Genomic DNA, 17402 nt, shown 5'->3' on the forward strand with positions numbered 1-17402 from the left:
GAACTGCAGGCAGGAGCTGGCGCTTCACCTGACGTTCGGTTCGGTGAGACTTGCGTCAGAGTGAGAGATTTGTACTGTTATTCGGCTCTTTGTAAACATCGAGGTCACCTTAGCTTGTTTGAGGTAACTACAGGGAAAAATTTAGAAAATCGCAAAATGTACCTCAATACAAAAGGATATCAGAAAATCGACCTATTTTGTGTGAATCCAAGGTGCACAAACTTGTGAGAAAAGAAATGAAAGCCACAGACAAACTCAGATCTGCAATACTGGCACTTTTATTGTGGACATAATGAGACACATTAGTATGTGCAAACTGCTACATCGAGGAAGTCTTTGTCCTTCTCCACAGAAAACCGGGGGAATGGGAGCTTGGTTGACCCAGGAATTTTGCACGCTGGTTTCATCAGGTCTGCTCTGTCCATCAAATGGGTTTATGAGCAGACCGTCACTGGTCTGGGCTGCACCAGATCTACATCCACTGGTCCTCCAGGAGGCAGACAAAGGAGATAGGAGTACGCCAGTACGGCGAGTATCAGTAAGTGAGTCATGAGCTGTTGGTTAAATACTGAGGAAGATCATTCTCCACCACCTGAGAAGACAGAAAAAGTAGAAGATATCACCTGTCATTTATAAACATTATCAACAGTTATGGCTTCAGTATATAATTTTCATACCATGAGAATTACTGGCTGTGGTCTCACAGCCCTTAAATTATCTGTTCTTCATACCATTGCACTTATTTTACAGCATGCATGGAATATATATAGATATGTTTATCTTGTCCAACAGAGATTATACTTACGCTTGGATCATCCAGAGGTCCGTATCTCTTCACCACCTGACCCTCTCGGTCGATCAAAAACTACAGATTAATAGGATAAAGGTTTGAGTGAAACAGCACTTGGTCTCATTTGGAATAAATTCACCATTGAACTTTTGACATTAAACCAAAGAAATATATACCTTAGTGAAATTCCACTTGATGCTACTGCAGGAAAGAAAATAAAAACCAGGTCAGGAAACACTAGGTAATAATCATAGCATTTAGTGTAAAAGCCATGAATGCTGCCCCCTCTCTTTGTAGGTCACACTTACTTTCCCATGAAGCCGCTTCCGTTAGGCTGCTCTTTGAGCCACTTCCACAACGGGTGAGCGTCAGGCCCGTTCACCTCAATCTTACTGAACAGGTCAAACTGAGCATTGTAAGACTGAGCAAACTGCTTGATCTGAGCTTCGGTGCCTGGCTCCTACAAGGAGAAACCGGTCCAGGACATTAAAGGTCGGCGTTATCCACACCCCAGAGAGGCTTATAGATAAGTTCATGCTCATTTTTATTTTACTTACCTGGTTTCCGAACTGGTTAGAAGGGAAGGCAAGGATGCGTAAACCTCTCTCAGCGTACTTGGCGTGCATCTCCGCAAACTGAGAGTAGTTTACTGGGGTTTTTCCTCATTTCGAGGCCACGTTGGTGATGATGACAACGTCCCCTCTGAAGACGCAACAAAAACAGACATGTCACAACGCTTGGCATCCTCGGGCATTTAGCAGCACATCATCTCCCAGATGAGGTCACCTGTATTTCTCAAGGGAAACCACATTGCCGTCGATATCAACTGCTGAGAAATTATAAATGGACGTAGCTGTCTGCCAGTCCTCTGTTGGAACAGCCTGTTGGGGGGGACAGAGAAACGTCTCCGCTTAGTGGATAACAGACATCCAGATGAACAAAGTGATTAGCTTATTTCACAGATGAATCCCAACATATAAACCAGAGTTGCTCGTGTATTTGGTCCTACCATAGCCTGCAGCAGGACAGAGAAAAGCACAGCCGACCCTAAAAGCTGCATGACTGCCCTTCAGCGAGGTCCTCTGAAGGATGTCCACAGTCAAATGTATCAACCCGTCAACTTCAGCTACGTCCTGACTGTCTGACTGCAGCTCACTGAGGGACCACGCGCTCCGACGTCTCCAGATTACACAGACGGCAATTATTAACTCCCTCTGCACCTCCCTGCTGCTGACTAATGCCTCCACGTCAGAATCACAGCTGTCCCGCAGTTCACAGTCCGTCTCGCTCGCGCAAACACAAAGCCGAACTCTTATGAAAGCAAAGTCTTAGATCATGTGAGCTTGAGCTCCGAGTGGCCAGAGCAAAGGGCAGCAAGCTGGAGAAAACCAGCAGGAGAACTTCTTGTGAAATGAGATCAACTTTAGGAGAAAGAACGGAAAACGTAAAATAACTTAATCACTATTTATCAATCTTATCATAAAAAAGAAAAGAAGTGAGACTTTACTGGAAACACTGGTTCAACCACAGTCAACCTGTTACACAACAAAGGGCTCAAGAGCTATGCAGCATAAAGGTGAAGTCTGGGGTTCACTGCCATGGTTTGGGAATCAAGTCCCATAAACCTGACAAGTGAGGACAAACTATGATTAGTAACATAGAAAAAACTCGAATTATTTAAGTTAAATAGTCCTGTAGGATCCAGGCTGTGGCTCACCACTTTGTTTTGAAGAGAAGACAGGTTACATATCTAGAAGACACTTATCAACTTCAACAAGATGAACTAGCTTGACAAACTGCAGTCAATAATGCAGAATTAACTACACTTAGTGATGGTTTGGATCCTCTGCAGGTTAATGCAATTAAAGACATTAAAAAATGACACTAGTGGAACGATAGGAAGGCATTTCAATGCTTGAATTTTACTCAGGAAATCGTTGTTATACCGGATGTGGCCATCCAGTGCTGGTTTTAGTGATCAGTGAAACATTAGTTCGAATTCTTAGATTTAAGTGCAATTAAAAAAAAATTGGAATTTTTTCATTTATATTTGACTTGTGCAAAGTTTGCAGTAAATCCTTAAAAGCATCCTTGAAGTAGTGTTCCTCACAGGGATGACCCACCATTCAGTCACCAGGCTTTAAAAGGATTATGTTGTGTTGCACGCTTTTAAATCGCCAGTTGGTTTATCAGCTGACTCCAGATGCTGCAGCAAAACATTCGCTTTCATCAGTTCATAAGAACGTTTGCATTTTATTCCTGTGCACCGAAGTCTAAAAATGAACATTGTTTTATGCTGTTGTTTGTTTATAACGATGTTTATTTTAATAAATGTATTTATTATGTAACTGATCCGTCCGGACAAGTGTAGCAAACTGAACAAGTTTAACAGAACACCGCCCATAAAAGCGGAAAGGGTGTTATTAATGAAAAACATGTTACATCACACAACCAATTTACATGCATGTATCGACCGGGTGGGCTACGTTACCGTGTTGGAGAAAACAAAGTACAGTACCGTCGCCAGGAGGATGCTGCTACTCGCTACAGCCACGAATATCAAAAAAACAAAAAGAGGCCTCATTTTGGTAACTCGATCGTTCGGATTCAATCCGAACGATTACATACTTGCTGCCACCCTGCTGTTTATTATGAAACATATGTGAGGAGAGTCGGAAAAGAACTACGGGCGCTTTGTGAGACGTCATCACAGCGCGCCGGTAATTGTGGAGGTGCGCCGTTGGTTAGACGAGAGCTGGAACTAAATCAACTAAAATACATATTTTAATTCTTTTGAAAGCAAGTGAAAAAACGCAGCACTATGGATGACGAAGAGGAAACATACAGGTTGTGGAAAATTCGCAAAACAATAATGCAGGTATCTGAGAAATTAAAATGTTTTAGATTAATAGCTTAGCATGTAGCTAAATCGCTGAGGATCAAAGCGATGTTTTGTCTGTGTACGGTGGTCTAACGTTTAGTATCTATCAATGTTATAGTTGTAACGGAAATTTTCTAGAAACCCAAAAGACGCTACCCAGAAAGCAGCGTGTCTGCGTTCTACTTTTTAAAGTTCACATTGTAAACACTGATTTGTCATGCTTATTATTTTTCTTTTTCCACGTGGTTCACCTGTATCCACACTAACTCTCAGATTGCCTCCTCCAGCTATGTCATGATAGAGGCTACCTGGTGACACAAGATGAATTGGATCAGACGCTGGATGAGTTTAAGAGCCAGTTCGGGGACAAGCCCAGCGAGGGTCGCCCCAGACGCACAGACCTCACCGTGCTGGTGGCGCACAACGATGACCCCACCGACCAGATGTTCGTTTTCTTTCCCGGTAGGATTATATGTAGCTATATTGCCTAGGTTGGAACATGTTCACATCTTCCCGTAAATAACTATTACGCAGTTTTATCCTTTTTGTCTTGACCTTTGCAGAGGAGCCTAAAGTGGGCATAAAGACCATTAAGATGTACTGTCAGAGAATGCAGGAGGAAAACATCACCCGCGCCATCATTGTGGTTCAGATGGGCATGACCCCATCAGCCAAACAGGTAAACGGCTACCCTGCACGTCCAGACGGTACCCATATTACTAACACCTGAATGAAAATAAACTTTGTAATGGAAAGCTGCATATTAATTGAAACGTCTCCCTACAGTCCCTAGTTGACATGGCACCCAAATATATATTGGAACAGTTTCTACAACAGGAGCTGCTTATTAACATCACAGAGCATGAGGTTCGTACTCCTGCATTATTTTTATAGCCCATTTTCCTTTATAATATGGGATGGTTTCAAGATTCTATTTTATTTCTCCTCTTTCTTCTATGCTTTCCAGCTTGTTCCAGAGCACATTGTTATGACAAAAGAGGAAGTGACTGAACTTCTGGCAAGATAGTATCCTTCCCCATAAACTGTACCAAAGTTTCTGAATTTAAACATGTATATGTTGATCTATTTGCTTGATGATAAGGCACCTACTACTACTTACTGTGATTTTATTATATAGATAAATAACAAGCTGGGCTAATGAGCATTATCAGTCCTTAAGGTTTATACTTCAGTAAATTAAAGGAAAGTCAGTTGCCGAGGATCCAGGCTGGTGATCCTGTGGCTCGATACTTTGGCTTGAAAAGAGGACAGGTAAGACAACTAAATAAAACTAGATATCTCATCTAGCTGTTACCATCTGTGCCACAATTACGACCAAACTGTTCTTTTTCCAGGTGGTGAAGATCATCAGACCCAGTGAAACAGCCGGCAGGTACATCACCTACAGGCTGGTGCAGTGACAGGTCTGTGCATCACTGGTGCAAATTAAATTCAACTCTGGGTATCAAGTTTATGAACGTACTTTTAAAAGCTTTTACCGTGTGTTGTGACATCCTTGCCGTGACTGTTACTGACCTTAAACATGTTTTAATATTTGTTTTCCACACCCTCGTTTAGGAAGAAAAGCGATGGAAACTGAAGACTTTACATACTTTTTTTTTATGTTAATGTAAAAAATAAAATTTTATAAAAAAAAAATCATACCTGTTACTTATTTGCAGTTTCTCAATTTCACATCAACCGTTTCTACAATTTCATTTTAACTTTAAAAATCTACAAGGTCAAGAAATGAGAAACTCTTAAAATGTTTATTAAAATAGACCAAACATCCATAACAAGGCGATACAAGCAACAGACATCCTTAATAACTCCTTAATAATCTTTAAAATGAAGTGCTGTAATAGAACCAGCAGCACCTTTTCCCCCCAAACACAAAGAAACAGGTTCTAATTTTGGATCGTTTGTAAAGCGTCAAACAGCAACAAGCATGAAAAAAACAACGGCATTAAAACATGTGGGTTACAGGATTAACTGGGCTTAAACATAAAGTAGATCCCCGACACTTGGACAGATCACTTTTAGAATGACGTCAGACAAACTCGGGTGTGCTGGACCTGCTCCTGGTCAGGACTAATTTCCTTTCACACAGAGGGGCCAGTGGGAGCCCCAGCAGGTTCACCATGGGGGAGCTGGGGAAGTTGTTGTTGGACTGGTTTACGTTGAGCTCGGCCAGAGAGACGCTAAGGTCCTGCTCTGCCCCCGGCTCCTCTTCTGGAGGCTCTGTGTTGGGCAGCATGGGGGGCTCCGCGCTCTCGGTGTTGTCGGGGTCCCGCCCTCCCTCTGGTTCTGGGTCTGTGGGGGTCACGCCCTGACTGGACAGATCCAGGCTGTCTCTGTAGCTCGCCTGGTCATCGTCCAAGCTCGCCTCGCTCCCCAGCGTCGCCGCGCTGTGGGAGTGCCCGCTCCTCTGGCCGTTCTCATCCAGCTCCGAGTCGGAGTCAGGCAGCTGCTCGCTTGACCCTAAAGAACTCTCTGAGATAAAAACGTGGGAGACGAAGGGTGTTTTGTGTGAGGAGGAGAAAATGGCAGGTTCCATTTCAACAAACATGACTTAAAAACTCACCACATCCTTCCTCCATCTTGTTAGAGTCTGGTGTGCTCTGCTCTTCACTTCCTTCCTCATCCCCATCAGCAGAGTGCTCCACCTTCTCATTTGCAGTACTGCCCTGAACCAGCAGGAGGAGAACGTGAGTAGAAGGAAGGTCAGGTTAGCATGTTTACTCAAAATGTTCCATTTAAGCGTCTTTATCCCAGTATGGCTGGCTGACATGCTGAAGTCCTGTTCTCTTAAATGTAGAAAATTGTTTCTTTATCTCCACTCAGAAAGAGAGCCAAAACTCTTTGACTTGAAAACACTGTAGCAATAAGCCCTCAGACCATGCTATAATTTAATTTGCAATTTACCTGTTGAATGGAGGTCGAGCGACTCATGTGTCGGCTTTGAGAGGTTTTGGAATGGAAGATGTACGGATAGAAAACAATGAAGGCCTCTACGATGCGAGCCTGGTGGGGGTAATCGACCAGAGACGACAGGGATATTGTAGCGCCGGTTGGACGGGGACGCATCAGGGAAGGACCAAACACAATCCCCAGGTTACTGGGACTCATCTTGTTGTCCTCCTCCAGCTCTACAATCCTGATGAGAAGAAGAAGAAATGAGGATATCCGTTCAGAGCTTAACAATTCAAGCGTTTTCAGAGTCCGACCTCCGAAGATGGCGAACGATGTAGCGCAGCGTCGCAACGTTTTCTTTTGGGAGGTCTTTTAGTAGTTCCCTCAGCTTGTCCACCAGGACCAGGGCCTCTGGGTGGGTGTCAGGACCCTGGTCCACCAGCTCTGGTCTTCTGGCCCCTGCTTGGCTCGACTCTGACGCCTCTCCCTCTGGCGTTTCGGCTTCAACCTGCAGACTCTCCTTGGCCAAACCCATCAGGCTGTTGTACAGCCGGAAAGGCATGATGGGCTCCGGGAGCTGGCGGAGATGTTAAAGTAACAACATGAGACATATCTGCTCTGGGGACACCGTCTGTTATCAAACACACTCGTTACCTGTCTGAGGTACAGCTTGAGGACATTGCTGATGTCATGTGGTGAACACTGAGACAGCTCCACCAGCTCCTTTCCGTTTTCGAACGCCTGACACAGCTTCTCCACGCGGGTCTTGACCCCATTGACCCTGTAGATGCCCTGCAGGGAGGCAATATGTCTCTTTAAAAGCTTCCGTAATCCGGAGCGTAACCCACCAACGCAATCCCACCGTCTCACCTTCATCTTGAGCGCCCGCCTCTCGATCTCGGTGATGCACTTGGTGATGATGAATGGGATGCCGTCGCTGGCACAGCTGGCCACCTGAGAGAAATCCCTGCCGAACAGCTGGAGGCGACCCTGCAGCTTCTTGTGGCCGCACTGGATGGCCAGCGTCTCCAGGCAGCGCTTGTGACAGGCCAGGATGCACTGCGAGGGCAGAGAAGATGGCGGTGATCTGACAGTCGGAAGGCCCCGGCTAGCAGCTGCCATGAAGGACCCACCTCCTCACACTCGGCCCCTTGGAAGTAAACATAACTGTCGCACTCGCGGCACTTAGCAGGAGTGCGGAGTTTCCTCAGCCGGTGTGTCTGGGCCGCTTTAGACAGGCCGATGTTACGAAAAGGACGGGCGGACACCACATCGGCGTCCATTCCGTTAATATCTAAAAAGAAAACAACCCAATAATGTTTAAACTATGGTGCTAATTATTTTAATTCGGCGAGAGTTCAAAAGCTCACTCTGGGGCTCAAACGAGGGGTCGTTCCCGTCTTTCTCGTCTGCATCCTCGTTGGATGAGACGGTTCCAATAGACGACGTCCTGGGGATTTTTGTGATGTCGTCTGGGATGAACAAGAGTTTCAATACAACAAACGGTAGGTTATGAATGCGTCCGCTCCGTGTTTCTGAGATCTGACTCACTCGTGCTGGCAGAGGGAGACTCTAAGGCTCCTTCCCCTCCTACGCTGTCATCACTCACTGTTGAACCCCATGATTTGTGGCCCCGTCCTGAGATAAGGAGAATGATGTATGTATGATTATACGTCTTTTCAGCCCATTGTCATTTCAGCTTGTGAGCGGAAAAACTCGACATAAACAACTTTAAAAATTCATCATCTTCCAGCTTTCTCAAAGACTGTTTTCCTGAAACAACGGCGATACGAGCGGGACAGGAATCACTGACGTTTGCGTTGTATTTCCGCCTCTCTGTTGTCTCCTGCCGTTGTGTCTGCGCTGGAAGCGGGACCGTCTGTGTGGCTGGACTGCTCGGTGTTGAAACTGTCATTTCTTGGTCTGTGACCCTGCCTGGAAGATTATTTTTTTCATCTTAGTGGAATGGATTTAACATTGTGAGAAACATCCCTGTTAGCTTTCTTTCTGAGAGGCATTGTTAGACAATGCTAACGAACGCACAGGAAATGGGTAAGGTTGCAATGGCAGTAAGAGGTCCAGTTACATGCTTTAGACAGCTATTCCAAACAGACATAATTAATGGATCTGTAGGTGGATGCTGTAACCTGATAATGCACGTTGAGCATGCATTTTCTGGAGCAGCTTTATTCGCTAAGCTAACTTAACAAATGCATGGCAGGCAATTCTGTCAGGCTCTAGCTCTCAGCTACATTTGAATTTAAAAAGTGATGCTTCTTACTGTGAAGAACTGGAGACACAGTAGTTCTCAAATGAATATTGGACGTTACGCTGTTCCGGCAGCTGCAGATCTCGCACATGAGCGGCGTACTGCTGACCTGGGTCGTACAGTTTGCTGCTCTCACACAGAGTCTGGTAGTGGACGGGCAGGGCCACAGTCTGCATGTGCATCAGCTGGTAGTACGAGATAGTGGCCTGGTGGAAGAAAAGCGGGACAGGAAGAGAGATTTGCTTTATCGTCTCCTGCACACTGGGGCAGAGAAGCTGTGGTGTGGTTTGAGCAGAACAGCGTTTGCTCTGACCGAACGAATGGTCTGGTCGCTCTGCTTGATGAGGTCCTGCAGCTGTCTCAGCATTGTGACCTTTGTGTGCTCCAGCTCCAGATGCTGCGTGGTGGCATCTGCAATACAGGTCTTGTAGGTCGCCTCCGCTTCATCTGCCTGCACACAAGAGATTTGGAAGAGTCTAAGCCCTGACATTCAGCCTGAATCAACCCAAATCAATGACAAGAAACGTTAAAGTGACAACAACAATTAGCATAAAATGCTAACTGGTTGCTCATGAACCAATGGACTGGTGATCACCTTGTTGCGAGCCTCTTCCTCCAGCCGCTTCTTCTTCTCCACAGACTTGGCTGTAGAGCCTCCTCCCTCCTCCTCGGCTCGACTCGCTGCCGTTTTGGCCTTTTCGTACTCCTCACAGCGAGCGATGTAGATCTGTTTGGCTTTGCGCAGATTAACCTCACACTCAATCTAAAAACAGATAAAGAGCTTGATTTTAATCAAATCTGTCGGTTGCTCTGAGTGCCCGCGTGCATAAAAGTTTTTACCAGCTTTCTCTTAGCTCGTATCCAGTGCTCCTTGATCTCCTTGCGTTTCTTTTCGTGCTCCTTGTGACGATGAACCAGAGGCTGTGCACAGCACGAGCGGGTCAGGTGTGGAATTACAGGTACGCTACAGAGAACGGCAGCAACATTTACCTGGATGAAGGTCTGGTTGTGCAGGGTGGCGTTGGCTAGCTGCAGGCCCACGCTCTGCTCCTGGTCCTGTTCCAGAGCCAGAGAGTAGATGGAGAAGAGAGGCATGTGGGGCTGCACCACAAAACCCACAGAAATGTGATTAAAACTCTGATTTTACTTTCAATTTTAATAAAGACGCTGTGAAATCAATGTGATTTACCTGAGTTATGCTGTGTTTGGAGGACTGGTATAACCTTTGTAGGCCTTTGGAAAACTCATTCTCTAGAGAGGAAAATAAATCCTGTTGGTTTTCTCACGTACGAGTTGCAAATTCAAATATGTGGAGATAATAAAGTTCTGCCCGTCTTCCCTGACTGACACTCATTTACCCAGTGAGATTCTCTTCTCCACGTAGCTGATCAGGTCCTTGATGTATTTGGAGATGGTTTTGGCATAAAGCAGAGACGAGTCCACCCCTCCCTCGCTGCGCTGGAGGATGATGTCTGCCTCCTCGACGCGGCCTACGCACAGAGACACGGTTTGTTGATATGACAACAGAGCTGTCAATTGCGAGAGGCCTGTGTTTGGAGCCGAGGCGTGAGGACTGGGAGCTCCGGGATGCTGCTCTCCAACATATTGATTAACCTCGCTGGCCTCAGTGTTTAGTGTTCTCCTGCTGATCCAGTGGATCACTCACTCACTGCATCAGCATGTGCAATGGCGCTGTACGCCATTATGGTGGACCCCGCCCATCATGGGTACATACCCCACCCACTGTCGCTGTGGACCACACCCACAACCGTTGCGGACCCGCCCACCATCGCTGTGGACTCCGCCCAACAAGCTCTTTGATTGACGTCACCTCCATTGAGGCTGATGCCAGTTTTTTTCCTTTTAAATCACGCTTGTATAATTAATATTTGTTCATTCGTTTAACCGTCGATGTTTCCAATCATGGTTTAATCAGCTGACTCTGTGGCTGCAGCTTTTCTAATCTAAATCATAAATCAGTCATTCAGATACAAGAAGCAGTCAGCAAATCGTTGCCAAGGAGATACTTCAGAAAATGTTCCACAATGTTAAAAAGTTCTCTCGTTTGTGCTTGAGACCCTGATTGGGATAAAGTGTTCGGTTGATAGCCCACCCATATCCTGCAGGTCGCTCCTGAAGGCTCCCCCGTCGCCGCTCTGGCTGGTTACGGCGTACAAGTTCTCCATGGACTACAGGAGACACAGATGAGCGGTTACCGTCATTCAGCATCCAACGAAACATTTTTATTTCTAGCAGGGGAACTTTGAGCGGTTCTGAAGCTCACCCGACTCTTCTCGGTGGGCAGCAAGGAGAGCAGGGTGCTGCTGTCCACCTCTCCCATCAGCAGCTCAGACACACTGAGGACAAAAACAAACGTTTACACGTGCAGAGTACATTTATTTCCTTAAAATCCATCTTACAAAATTAATATTTAATGTTATTTTTCTAAATGCGGGTTGAACAGAGGAGCACTGGTGGAGGGGATGAGGAAACAGACTCATCAGCCAGATCTCAACAGTCTCTGCAAACCCACTTCCTCCTAAAGCTGGAAGAAGCCTGAAATGCTCCAGACTAAGATGTGATACGCTGGTGCTACTACGCGCCTCCGCCTCACCCAAAACGCACACGTTTCTCAACACTTCTGACCATCAAGATCCACTGAAAATGCTGCTATTGAAGACAAAGTCTGACGTTTGTCTGTGCTCATTTGATTTGTCATCTTTCTCTCTCACAGTGCGACAATCTGTTCATTCTGCAACTGAGAACACAAATGTGCTTCAAATTTGGTTTTGTGTCATGCAGTACAAGAAAAACCACTTCCTGTTTTCAGCTCTGCCTCATGCAAAGTGTGTCACCATCATTACACTTCTCTCTTCAATTCCCAAAAACACTCACACACGCGCGTGCGCGCGCACACACGCAGTCACACCTGCTTCTTCACAGTCTTTAGCTTCGACAACAACGCACCAGGGGGTCACATGACACCAAGGTCATGTGATGAAGGTGTATCAGATACTCACTTGCTGCTAAAAGCAACGGCGATGGTCTCAATGGCTTTTTCAAAGTCCATCTTATCGGTTTCATTACACGCCTCATAGTGGAAACCTGACAAAATTGGAACAAGGTTTTATCACATTTTAATATTGAATGAAAAGGATCCACTCAAATCGAATCTCATGAGCTTCTCTGCAACTTTGGCTGACCTTTGACTTTAGATATGAGCTTGCCGGCAGCAGTGAGGATCTCCACCGTGTTGAGCAGCGGGTAGGTGTTGATGACCTGACGCAGCACCCGCAGGACCTCCCCCAAGCACTCGTGAGCCACGGGCCGCTGACACTCTTCACACAGGAGAGGAAAAAGGAAGGACAGGTGAGAAGCTGGGCCGCCATACGCATGAGGAAGGAGCTATTGTCCAAACTATTATATAATTAAACTCTTTACTTTAACAGTCTTGCAACCAATAACAAGACCGAGCCAGAGTTTACCGTCATTATTCTAACCTATACCCTCATTAGACTGAAGATCTGGAAGTCCTGAGAAGATAAAGAGGAGGAGGAACACCCAAGCACATCATCCGTGGATGGACCTGAAGCCACAGGGTCTTATCATCCAGACACCCTCGTCCAGGTGACCCAGCCGGGCTGATTGGTTCCTTCCTTGTGTCCAGGCAGCGAAGTGTACCTCACATCACCACTCCTAAACCAGAGCCACCGGGAAACCTTCAGAAGCTTCCAAGATGTTCTTGGTGGCATGTTATCACTGCTGGCCATAGATCTCCAAGAGTCCCAGACAGACGGCAACAGTCTCACAGTCTGTCCCAGGAGACAGTCAACTCCAGCAGCACCACCTGCTTGGTTCCCTCGGACATGAGGACCAAGTCTGGGCTGATGGTGTTCCAGACCTTCAGCTGTCCACATCAAATAGGACCTACTAGTCTCTTCCTGTTGAGAGACGCCACCCAGGGGACCTCCAAGAACAGGAAGATCAGCCTTGACTTGGACATCTAAAAGTCCTTTGAGTAGTTCAAGCAGTTCATTTGGTGAGAATGATGGAAGAGAAATGTGAGAAGCAGCAAAGATACCACAGAGTACCCACCTGATGTGTCACATGGGGCAGCGGCTTTTTCGGGACATAAATCACATCAGTGATGACGTGAGTGCCGAGAGACGCAGCAGGACGAGTTGTGATCCAGTGAAAATGGTTCATTTTAAATCCTCTTGTGATGGTGCTGGTGCTGCATCTACAAACATCCCCCCCCCCTTTTATTTCCCTTTGTGGCGCAACCTTTTGCAGCAGCCTCTGCCGAGGGCAGATGACCCTGCCGTGAGTCAGAGTCACGGCAGAAAAAAGAGCAGCGCGTCCTCAACCGTTGCCAGGGAGGATGTGGTCTCCGCTGCAGTTGTGCAAGATAAGTGCTGCGCTGCAGTCAGGTCTTTCCACCTCACCAGGAACCATTAAGACTGTAAAAAGGTTGACACAGAGGTGACACTTGGAGGGTGGAGGTGATGTAAAAGGACTCATTTAGCTGGTGACTTTGGTGATTAATAAGGAGGAGCAGAGCCGTTGTGGTGCAGCAGCCTTACAGAGGGGGAAGTTTGTCACAGAGCTCATCCATCATGGCTTCCTGTTTAGAAAGCTCACTCTGGGCAGAGAGCAGATTAAAGCAAACATTTTTTTCCCCTATAAAAAGGAGAAAAACATGCCTCTATTTTTAACCCAGGTTTGACCTTTGGAGAGAAGAAATGGCATGGATGATATGGGAGGAGAAACTGTATAAGGTGCATTTATATGCAGATTAATGCAGTTTTTACATAGAAAGAAATGTATCATGGGGAAGTTGATCCAAAACGATTTTCACTTCTACTCATTGAGTTTCTCTGTCAACTGTGCGTTTTTCCTCCATCTCTGCTCTCTACCGTTCCACTACATCTGGACTGTTGACCCCCCCTCCCCACGGTGTGGTGATGAGCTGTACTAAAATTACTGGGAGTCTGTCAGACGTGTCTGAAGGAGACACAGATTGAAAAGAATGAGGTCTCACAGTGGTTTCGCCTTCGATGGAATATCGCACCTGCGTCCGTTTTTTTTTTCCTTTCTCGTAGGCGAGATCCACACTGAAGTGGCGGCAGCTTGGGTCCAATGGCGTAAAAGGTGTTCAGTCATTTTCAGCTCAGCTGCAGTAAACAAGACTCTCGACTTCCTGTCAGCTATGAGTGTGGTTGACTCGAGAGCGGAAACTCAACCATTCATTTATGAACAAGGACGCTCTGGTACATGTGGCGCTGCACCCTTCACCCTTCTAAGAGACACAGACGTCTGAAAACAGGTCTAATGTCGGCGCGACACCAACCTTTGGATCGAGTGTGAGCTGGAGCATAAAGAGGAAGAGAAGACACCAAACTGTATTGTCCTGACCACAAACTCACTAACTTGCTACAAATGCAGAAACACAGAGCAGACCTGCCATTGCAGTGAGCAACGGTTCATGACACGTGCCGACAGACTGAAAACAAGAGAACAAGGCTGAAGCCAAGAGGAACCATGTCTGTAACCGGTAAAGGACCTGGAAAATGCCTCAGTTAGTTAGCCTGTTAGCCCGCGCCTACCCTCGGCCAGGACGACATCCTTCAGTTTCTCCACAGCCTCTGCGAAACGTGCCACGTCCCTCAGTAAGGACGGGATGTCCTCCACTTCGATGGCTGTGCTGTCTGGACCGTCAGATGGAGTGGTGGGGGTCAGCGCTCCTCTGCCATGGCCTTTGGTGAACACCCATGAATGTAGCGGCAACCCTACGGAATCAAGCAAAAACAGCGTTCTGCTTAGGACAGGATTCGGATTAGCTTAGCACGAAACACTGGAAAGGACACAGCTGTTCTGGCTCTGTCCAACTGAGCTAAATCTATCATCTCCGACCGGGAAGCAGAACTTCTCGAAAAGATCTAAAATTAAAAATGTTGGAAAATTAAACTTCTTATATCAACAGAAGAAAAAATCCCCAGATTTAAAAGGAGAAACAACTTTTCCGTTGGGCCTAAATCCCACTAAAATATTAGTAAAGTGGGAGGAGTTTATTTCGTTATTATAATCCGCCGCCAGGGGGCGCTCGCGATTTAACAGCGCTTTTATTTGCTCATCTGCAGATATCTGAGCTACAATCAGAGAGTCCCAGCATCCAAGAAATGTTGTTTATCTACCCTGACAGTTCTGCTCCCCTTACTTTTTTAGATTGTGTCATTCTGGTCAGTGAAAGGAAGAGTTGTGTTCTTTTAGTGACAACACAACAAAAGTGTGTGTGTTCTCCAAGAAGGCGTCTGCTGACCTGCAGCACTGGCGTGACGACTGAGCGTGGTGGGTCTCCTCAGAGTGGCCACAGGTGAGGGGCAGCCCACTCCCTGCAACGCGCCCAGCTTGGCATGCTGGGGGCTGGGAGTTCCAGGGCTGGAAGCCGAGGGGTCGTGGAACCCGGCTGAGGTCGGCGTGAGCGTTGAGGAGGAGGAGGAGGACGATGCGGGCGAGGAGGACAAGGCGGCGTCACCTGCGTCTTTCCGGGGCTGCTCGGGGAGGATGGAGAGCTGGAAGAGAGACAGGCGGTTCAGGCTTCTGCGGCTGGACTGGGGTGGGGCCAGAGCGCGCGTGTGACCTCCGCCCTCAACTAAAAACATCAACACGGTTGGACAATTTGAAGTCTTTCACAAGATCCCCTGTTGTGTCGTGATCTTTGTGCAACACTTCCGGGCGGGTGTGGCGTAACAGGCAGAGTTACCGAACAACCGCCTCGGCTTTGGGGCCGGGGAGCTTTAGCCAAGAGATAAGAACATCTGCTCCATCCCACGTACCTGTTTGAGCCACAAGCTGTGTCTGTTGGGCAGAATGTCCAGTCTGTCCTTCCACTCAGGCTTCTTGACCCTCTGAGTGGTGGAATAAGGGTTGTAGCTACTTTTCCCACCACGTTTCAGCATCCTCCAGACTAAAGCCGAGTCCCCATTCTACCCGAGCCCTAATCCACTTCTGAGAGTGCGATCGCCTTTTTTCTGGACACTCACTCACGCACGCATCGGATCGCCGACGTGTGCGGGACTCGCAGCGGGAGTGCAGGTGTTGTCCAGCAGCAGTTTCTCACTCCCAGCTTCAAACGGAACCCTGGTCTGCTGTCAGGAGCGTCCGCCAGCACTCACTCACTCACACCCTTGGCCGGAGCCCCTTCTGCAAATTTGCCCAACTCCCCGCGAAGGTCATCCGACGCAAGCACTCGCACGCACGCACGCACGCGGCAGAAACCAGAAGTGATGCTTTTACTTACAGTCGGAGTGCTGCTGTGTGGCCCGGGGCTTCCTGCTCCACTCTTCTTTGACATGGACGGCGTTTTGATCAGTTCCCGTTTCTTCCTGGTGAACATCTTCAGGGTACCTTTCCCGTCCATCCCGACCTCCTTGAGCTTGACGTACAGACCCCCCACCCACCCTCGAACTCGCCACTTGTGTGGCCCGCCGCTGGCGCTCAGGGGGAGTTCTGCGGCATCCAGGCCGACTGGGAGCCACGGTAACTGTCTGTCTGTCTTCCTCCTGCCGCGGTCGCACATCGAGCCGCGCAGGCTCACTGACACACAGACGCACGGATCACCGCAAACCGCCCGTGCGCACGCGGTGTCATCTGCTCAGTTACCCCCCCCCGTGGGGGAGGAGGAGGAGGCGGGGGAGGGAGGAAGGGAGGCAGCGCTTATCTTCGGCGGGAGGTTTGAGAATTCAGCCAGTTTTTGTTGCCAGGAAAACTCGACCGAGACGCGCACAAACAAACAAACACTCGCCTCTCTGACGTCCGCGCTAATTAGCACACGTGCGTCTCTGATGAACACGTCCACGTGCTCCTTACGCCAACCACGCGGGGTCGCGCGCGCGCGCGGGGTGGAGGTGTCCAGGTGCCCCCACAGGTGGCGGCGCCCCTCTGATCAATAGATTAAATACCGACATTAATACAATTTTCTCTCTCTAAAGTCACTATAAGCAAGTTGCAAGTCAGAAATAAAAATAAAAAGTTACAGAAAATTGTTTTTAATACATAAATATATGAATTCATGTAACATGAAATATTTAAGCAGACATGACGATACCTTATAGTAACAATACTAACAGTGTTTTTGTTAATTTAGGACAAGCATATTTATTAAAAAAAACACATCGAGGTGAACGCTAGAATGTTGCCCCACGGCGATTCCAGACGAATCTGGAACAGATTTGAACATAAACTCTAGTAATCATATTGCTCATTAGCTGTAATCTTAACTTTTGCAATATGAGGTTACATTTAAATTCTAATTTCCTGAGGTCAAATTTCTAATTTCCTGAAAGAAATTTACAGCAACAAACAGCTGGACGTGTGATATTTGCGTTGACAGAAAACTAGTTTAGGAAAGTTGGCTTATTCAAAGTAAATGTCTGAATTAATTTTTCTTTTTAAAAAACGAAAAAAAAATCTGTCACTAAATTTACTGAAGAACGTTACTTTTAGCGAAGTGGAAGTTCAGAACAAACCAACTACTAAACTTGTAAACA

At 47.1% G+C, this 17402-nt stretch overlaps 3 protein-coding genes across 6 annotated transcripts; 1 reads left to right on the plus strand and 2 right to left on the minus strand.

Moving 5' to 3' along the window:
* Nucleotides 1–255: 255 nt before the first annotated feature.
* gpx4a (glutathione peroxidase 4a) lies at nucleotides 256–3455 on the minus strand. Of its 3 annotated transcripts, none has more exons than XM_029828611.1 (7): nucleotides 3309–3455; nucleotides 1577–1671; nucleotides 1348–1492; nucleotides 1099–1250; nucleotides 967–991; nucleotides 806–865; nucleotides 256–592 (listed from the first exon to the last, which is right to left on the minus strand). In XM_029828611.1, exons 1-7 carry the CDS (start codon nucleotides 3372–3374, stop codon nucleotides 548–550), a joined length of 588 nt encoding a protein of 195 aa, XP_029684471.1. In that variant the 5' UTR covers nucleotides 3375–3455; the 3' UTR covers nucleotides 256–547. The 3 variants fall into 3 exon arrangements, with proteins under 3 accessions (XP_029684471.1, XP_011613004.2, XP_029684472.1); XM_011614702.2 differs by having other exon boundaries at nucleotides 3282–3445; XM_029828612.1 differs by lacking the exon at nucleotides 3309–3455 and adding an exon at nucleotides 1800–2044.
* A 5-nt stretch (nucleotides 3456–3460) lies between these two features.
* On the plus strand, nucleotides 3461–5330 carry polr2eb (RNA polymerase II, I and III subunit E, b). The gene is made up of 8 exons (XM_003974015.3): nucleotides 3461–3668; nucleotides 3959–4133; nucleotides 4235–4350; nucleotides 4458–4538; nucleotides 4639–4697; nucleotides 4865–4943; nucleotides 5027–5095; nucleotides 5250–5330. The coding sequence occupies exons 1-7, from the start codon at nucleotides 3612–3614 to the stop codon at nucleotides 5090–5092; spliced, it is 633 nt and encodes a 210-aa protein (XP_003974064.1). The 5' UTR covers nucleotides 3461–3611; the 3' UTR covers nucleotides 5093–5095; nucleotides 5250–5330.
* Nucleotides 5331–5426: 96 nt separating this feature from the next.
* arhgap45b (Rho GTPase activating protein 45b) lies at nucleotides 5427–16685 on the minus strand. 2 transcript variants are annotated; one of them, XM_011614700.2, is made up of 24 exons: nucleotides 16154–16685; nucleotides 15173–15425; nucleotides 14460–14642; nucleotides 12057–12191; nucleotides 11874–11958; nucleotides 11138–11210; nucleotides 10967–11042; nucleotides 10212–10343; nucleotides 10043–10104; nucleotides 9844–9954; nucleotides 9694–9774; nucleotides 9449–9616; nucleotides 9167–9304; nucleotides 8866–9059; nucleotides 8398–8519; nucleotides 8136–8222; nucleotides 7955–8056; nucleotides 7718–7878; nucleotides 7455–7643; nucleotides 7239–7376; nucleotides 6899–7161; nucleotides 6597–6828; nucleotides 6256–6358; nucleotides 5427–6164 (listed from the first exon to the last, which is right to left on the minus strand). In XM_011614700.2, the coding sequence occupies exons 1-24, from the start codon at nucleotides 16430–16432 to the stop codon at nucleotides 5722–5724; spliced, it is 3810 nt and encodes a 1269-aa protein (XP_011613002.2). In that variant the 5' UTR covers nucleotides 16433–16685; the 3' UTR covers nucleotides 5427–5721. The 2 variants fall into 2 exon arrangements, with proteins under 2 accessions (XP_011613002.2, XP_011613003.1); XM_011614701.2 differs by lacking the exon at nucleotides 16154–16685 and adding an exon at nucleotides 15690–16095.
* Nucleotides 16686–17402: the final 717 nt, after the last annotated feature.

Source organism: Takifugu rubripes, chromosome 20 (assembly GCF_901000725.2).
Source record: "Takifugu rubripes chromosome 20, fTakRub1.2, whole genome shotgun sequence".
Taxonomy (NCBI): domain Eukaryota; kingdom Metazoa; phylum Chordata; class Actinopteri; order Tetraodontiformes; family Tetraodontidae; genus Takifugu; species Takifugu rubripes.

Coding starts and splice junctions, on each gene's coding strand:
- arhgap45b (XM_011614700.2), bottom strand. CDS start 16,432: ATGTGCGACCGCGGCAGGAGGAAGACAGACAGACAGTTACCGTGGCTC. Junction 15,426..16,153: donor CACACAGCAGCACTCCGACT/GTAAGTAAAAGC, acceptor TCTCTCTTCCAG/CTCTCCATCCTCCCCGAGCA. Junction 9,617..9,693: donor TACGAGCTAAGAGAAAGCTG/GTAAAAACTTTT, acceptor ATCTGTTTTTAG/ATTGAGTGTGAGGTTAATCT.
- polr2eb (XM_003974015.3), top strand. CDS start 3,612: ATGGATGACGAAGAGGAAACATACAGGTTGTGGAAAATTCGCAAAACA. Junction 4,134..4,234: donor GATGTTCGTTTTCTTTCCCG/GTAGGATTATAT, acceptor TGACCTTTGCAG/AGGAGCCTAAAGTGGGCATA. Junction 4,944..5,026: donor TTGGCTTGAAAAGAGGACAG/GTAAGACAACTA, acceptor TTCTTTTTCCAG/GTGGTGAAGATCATCAGACC.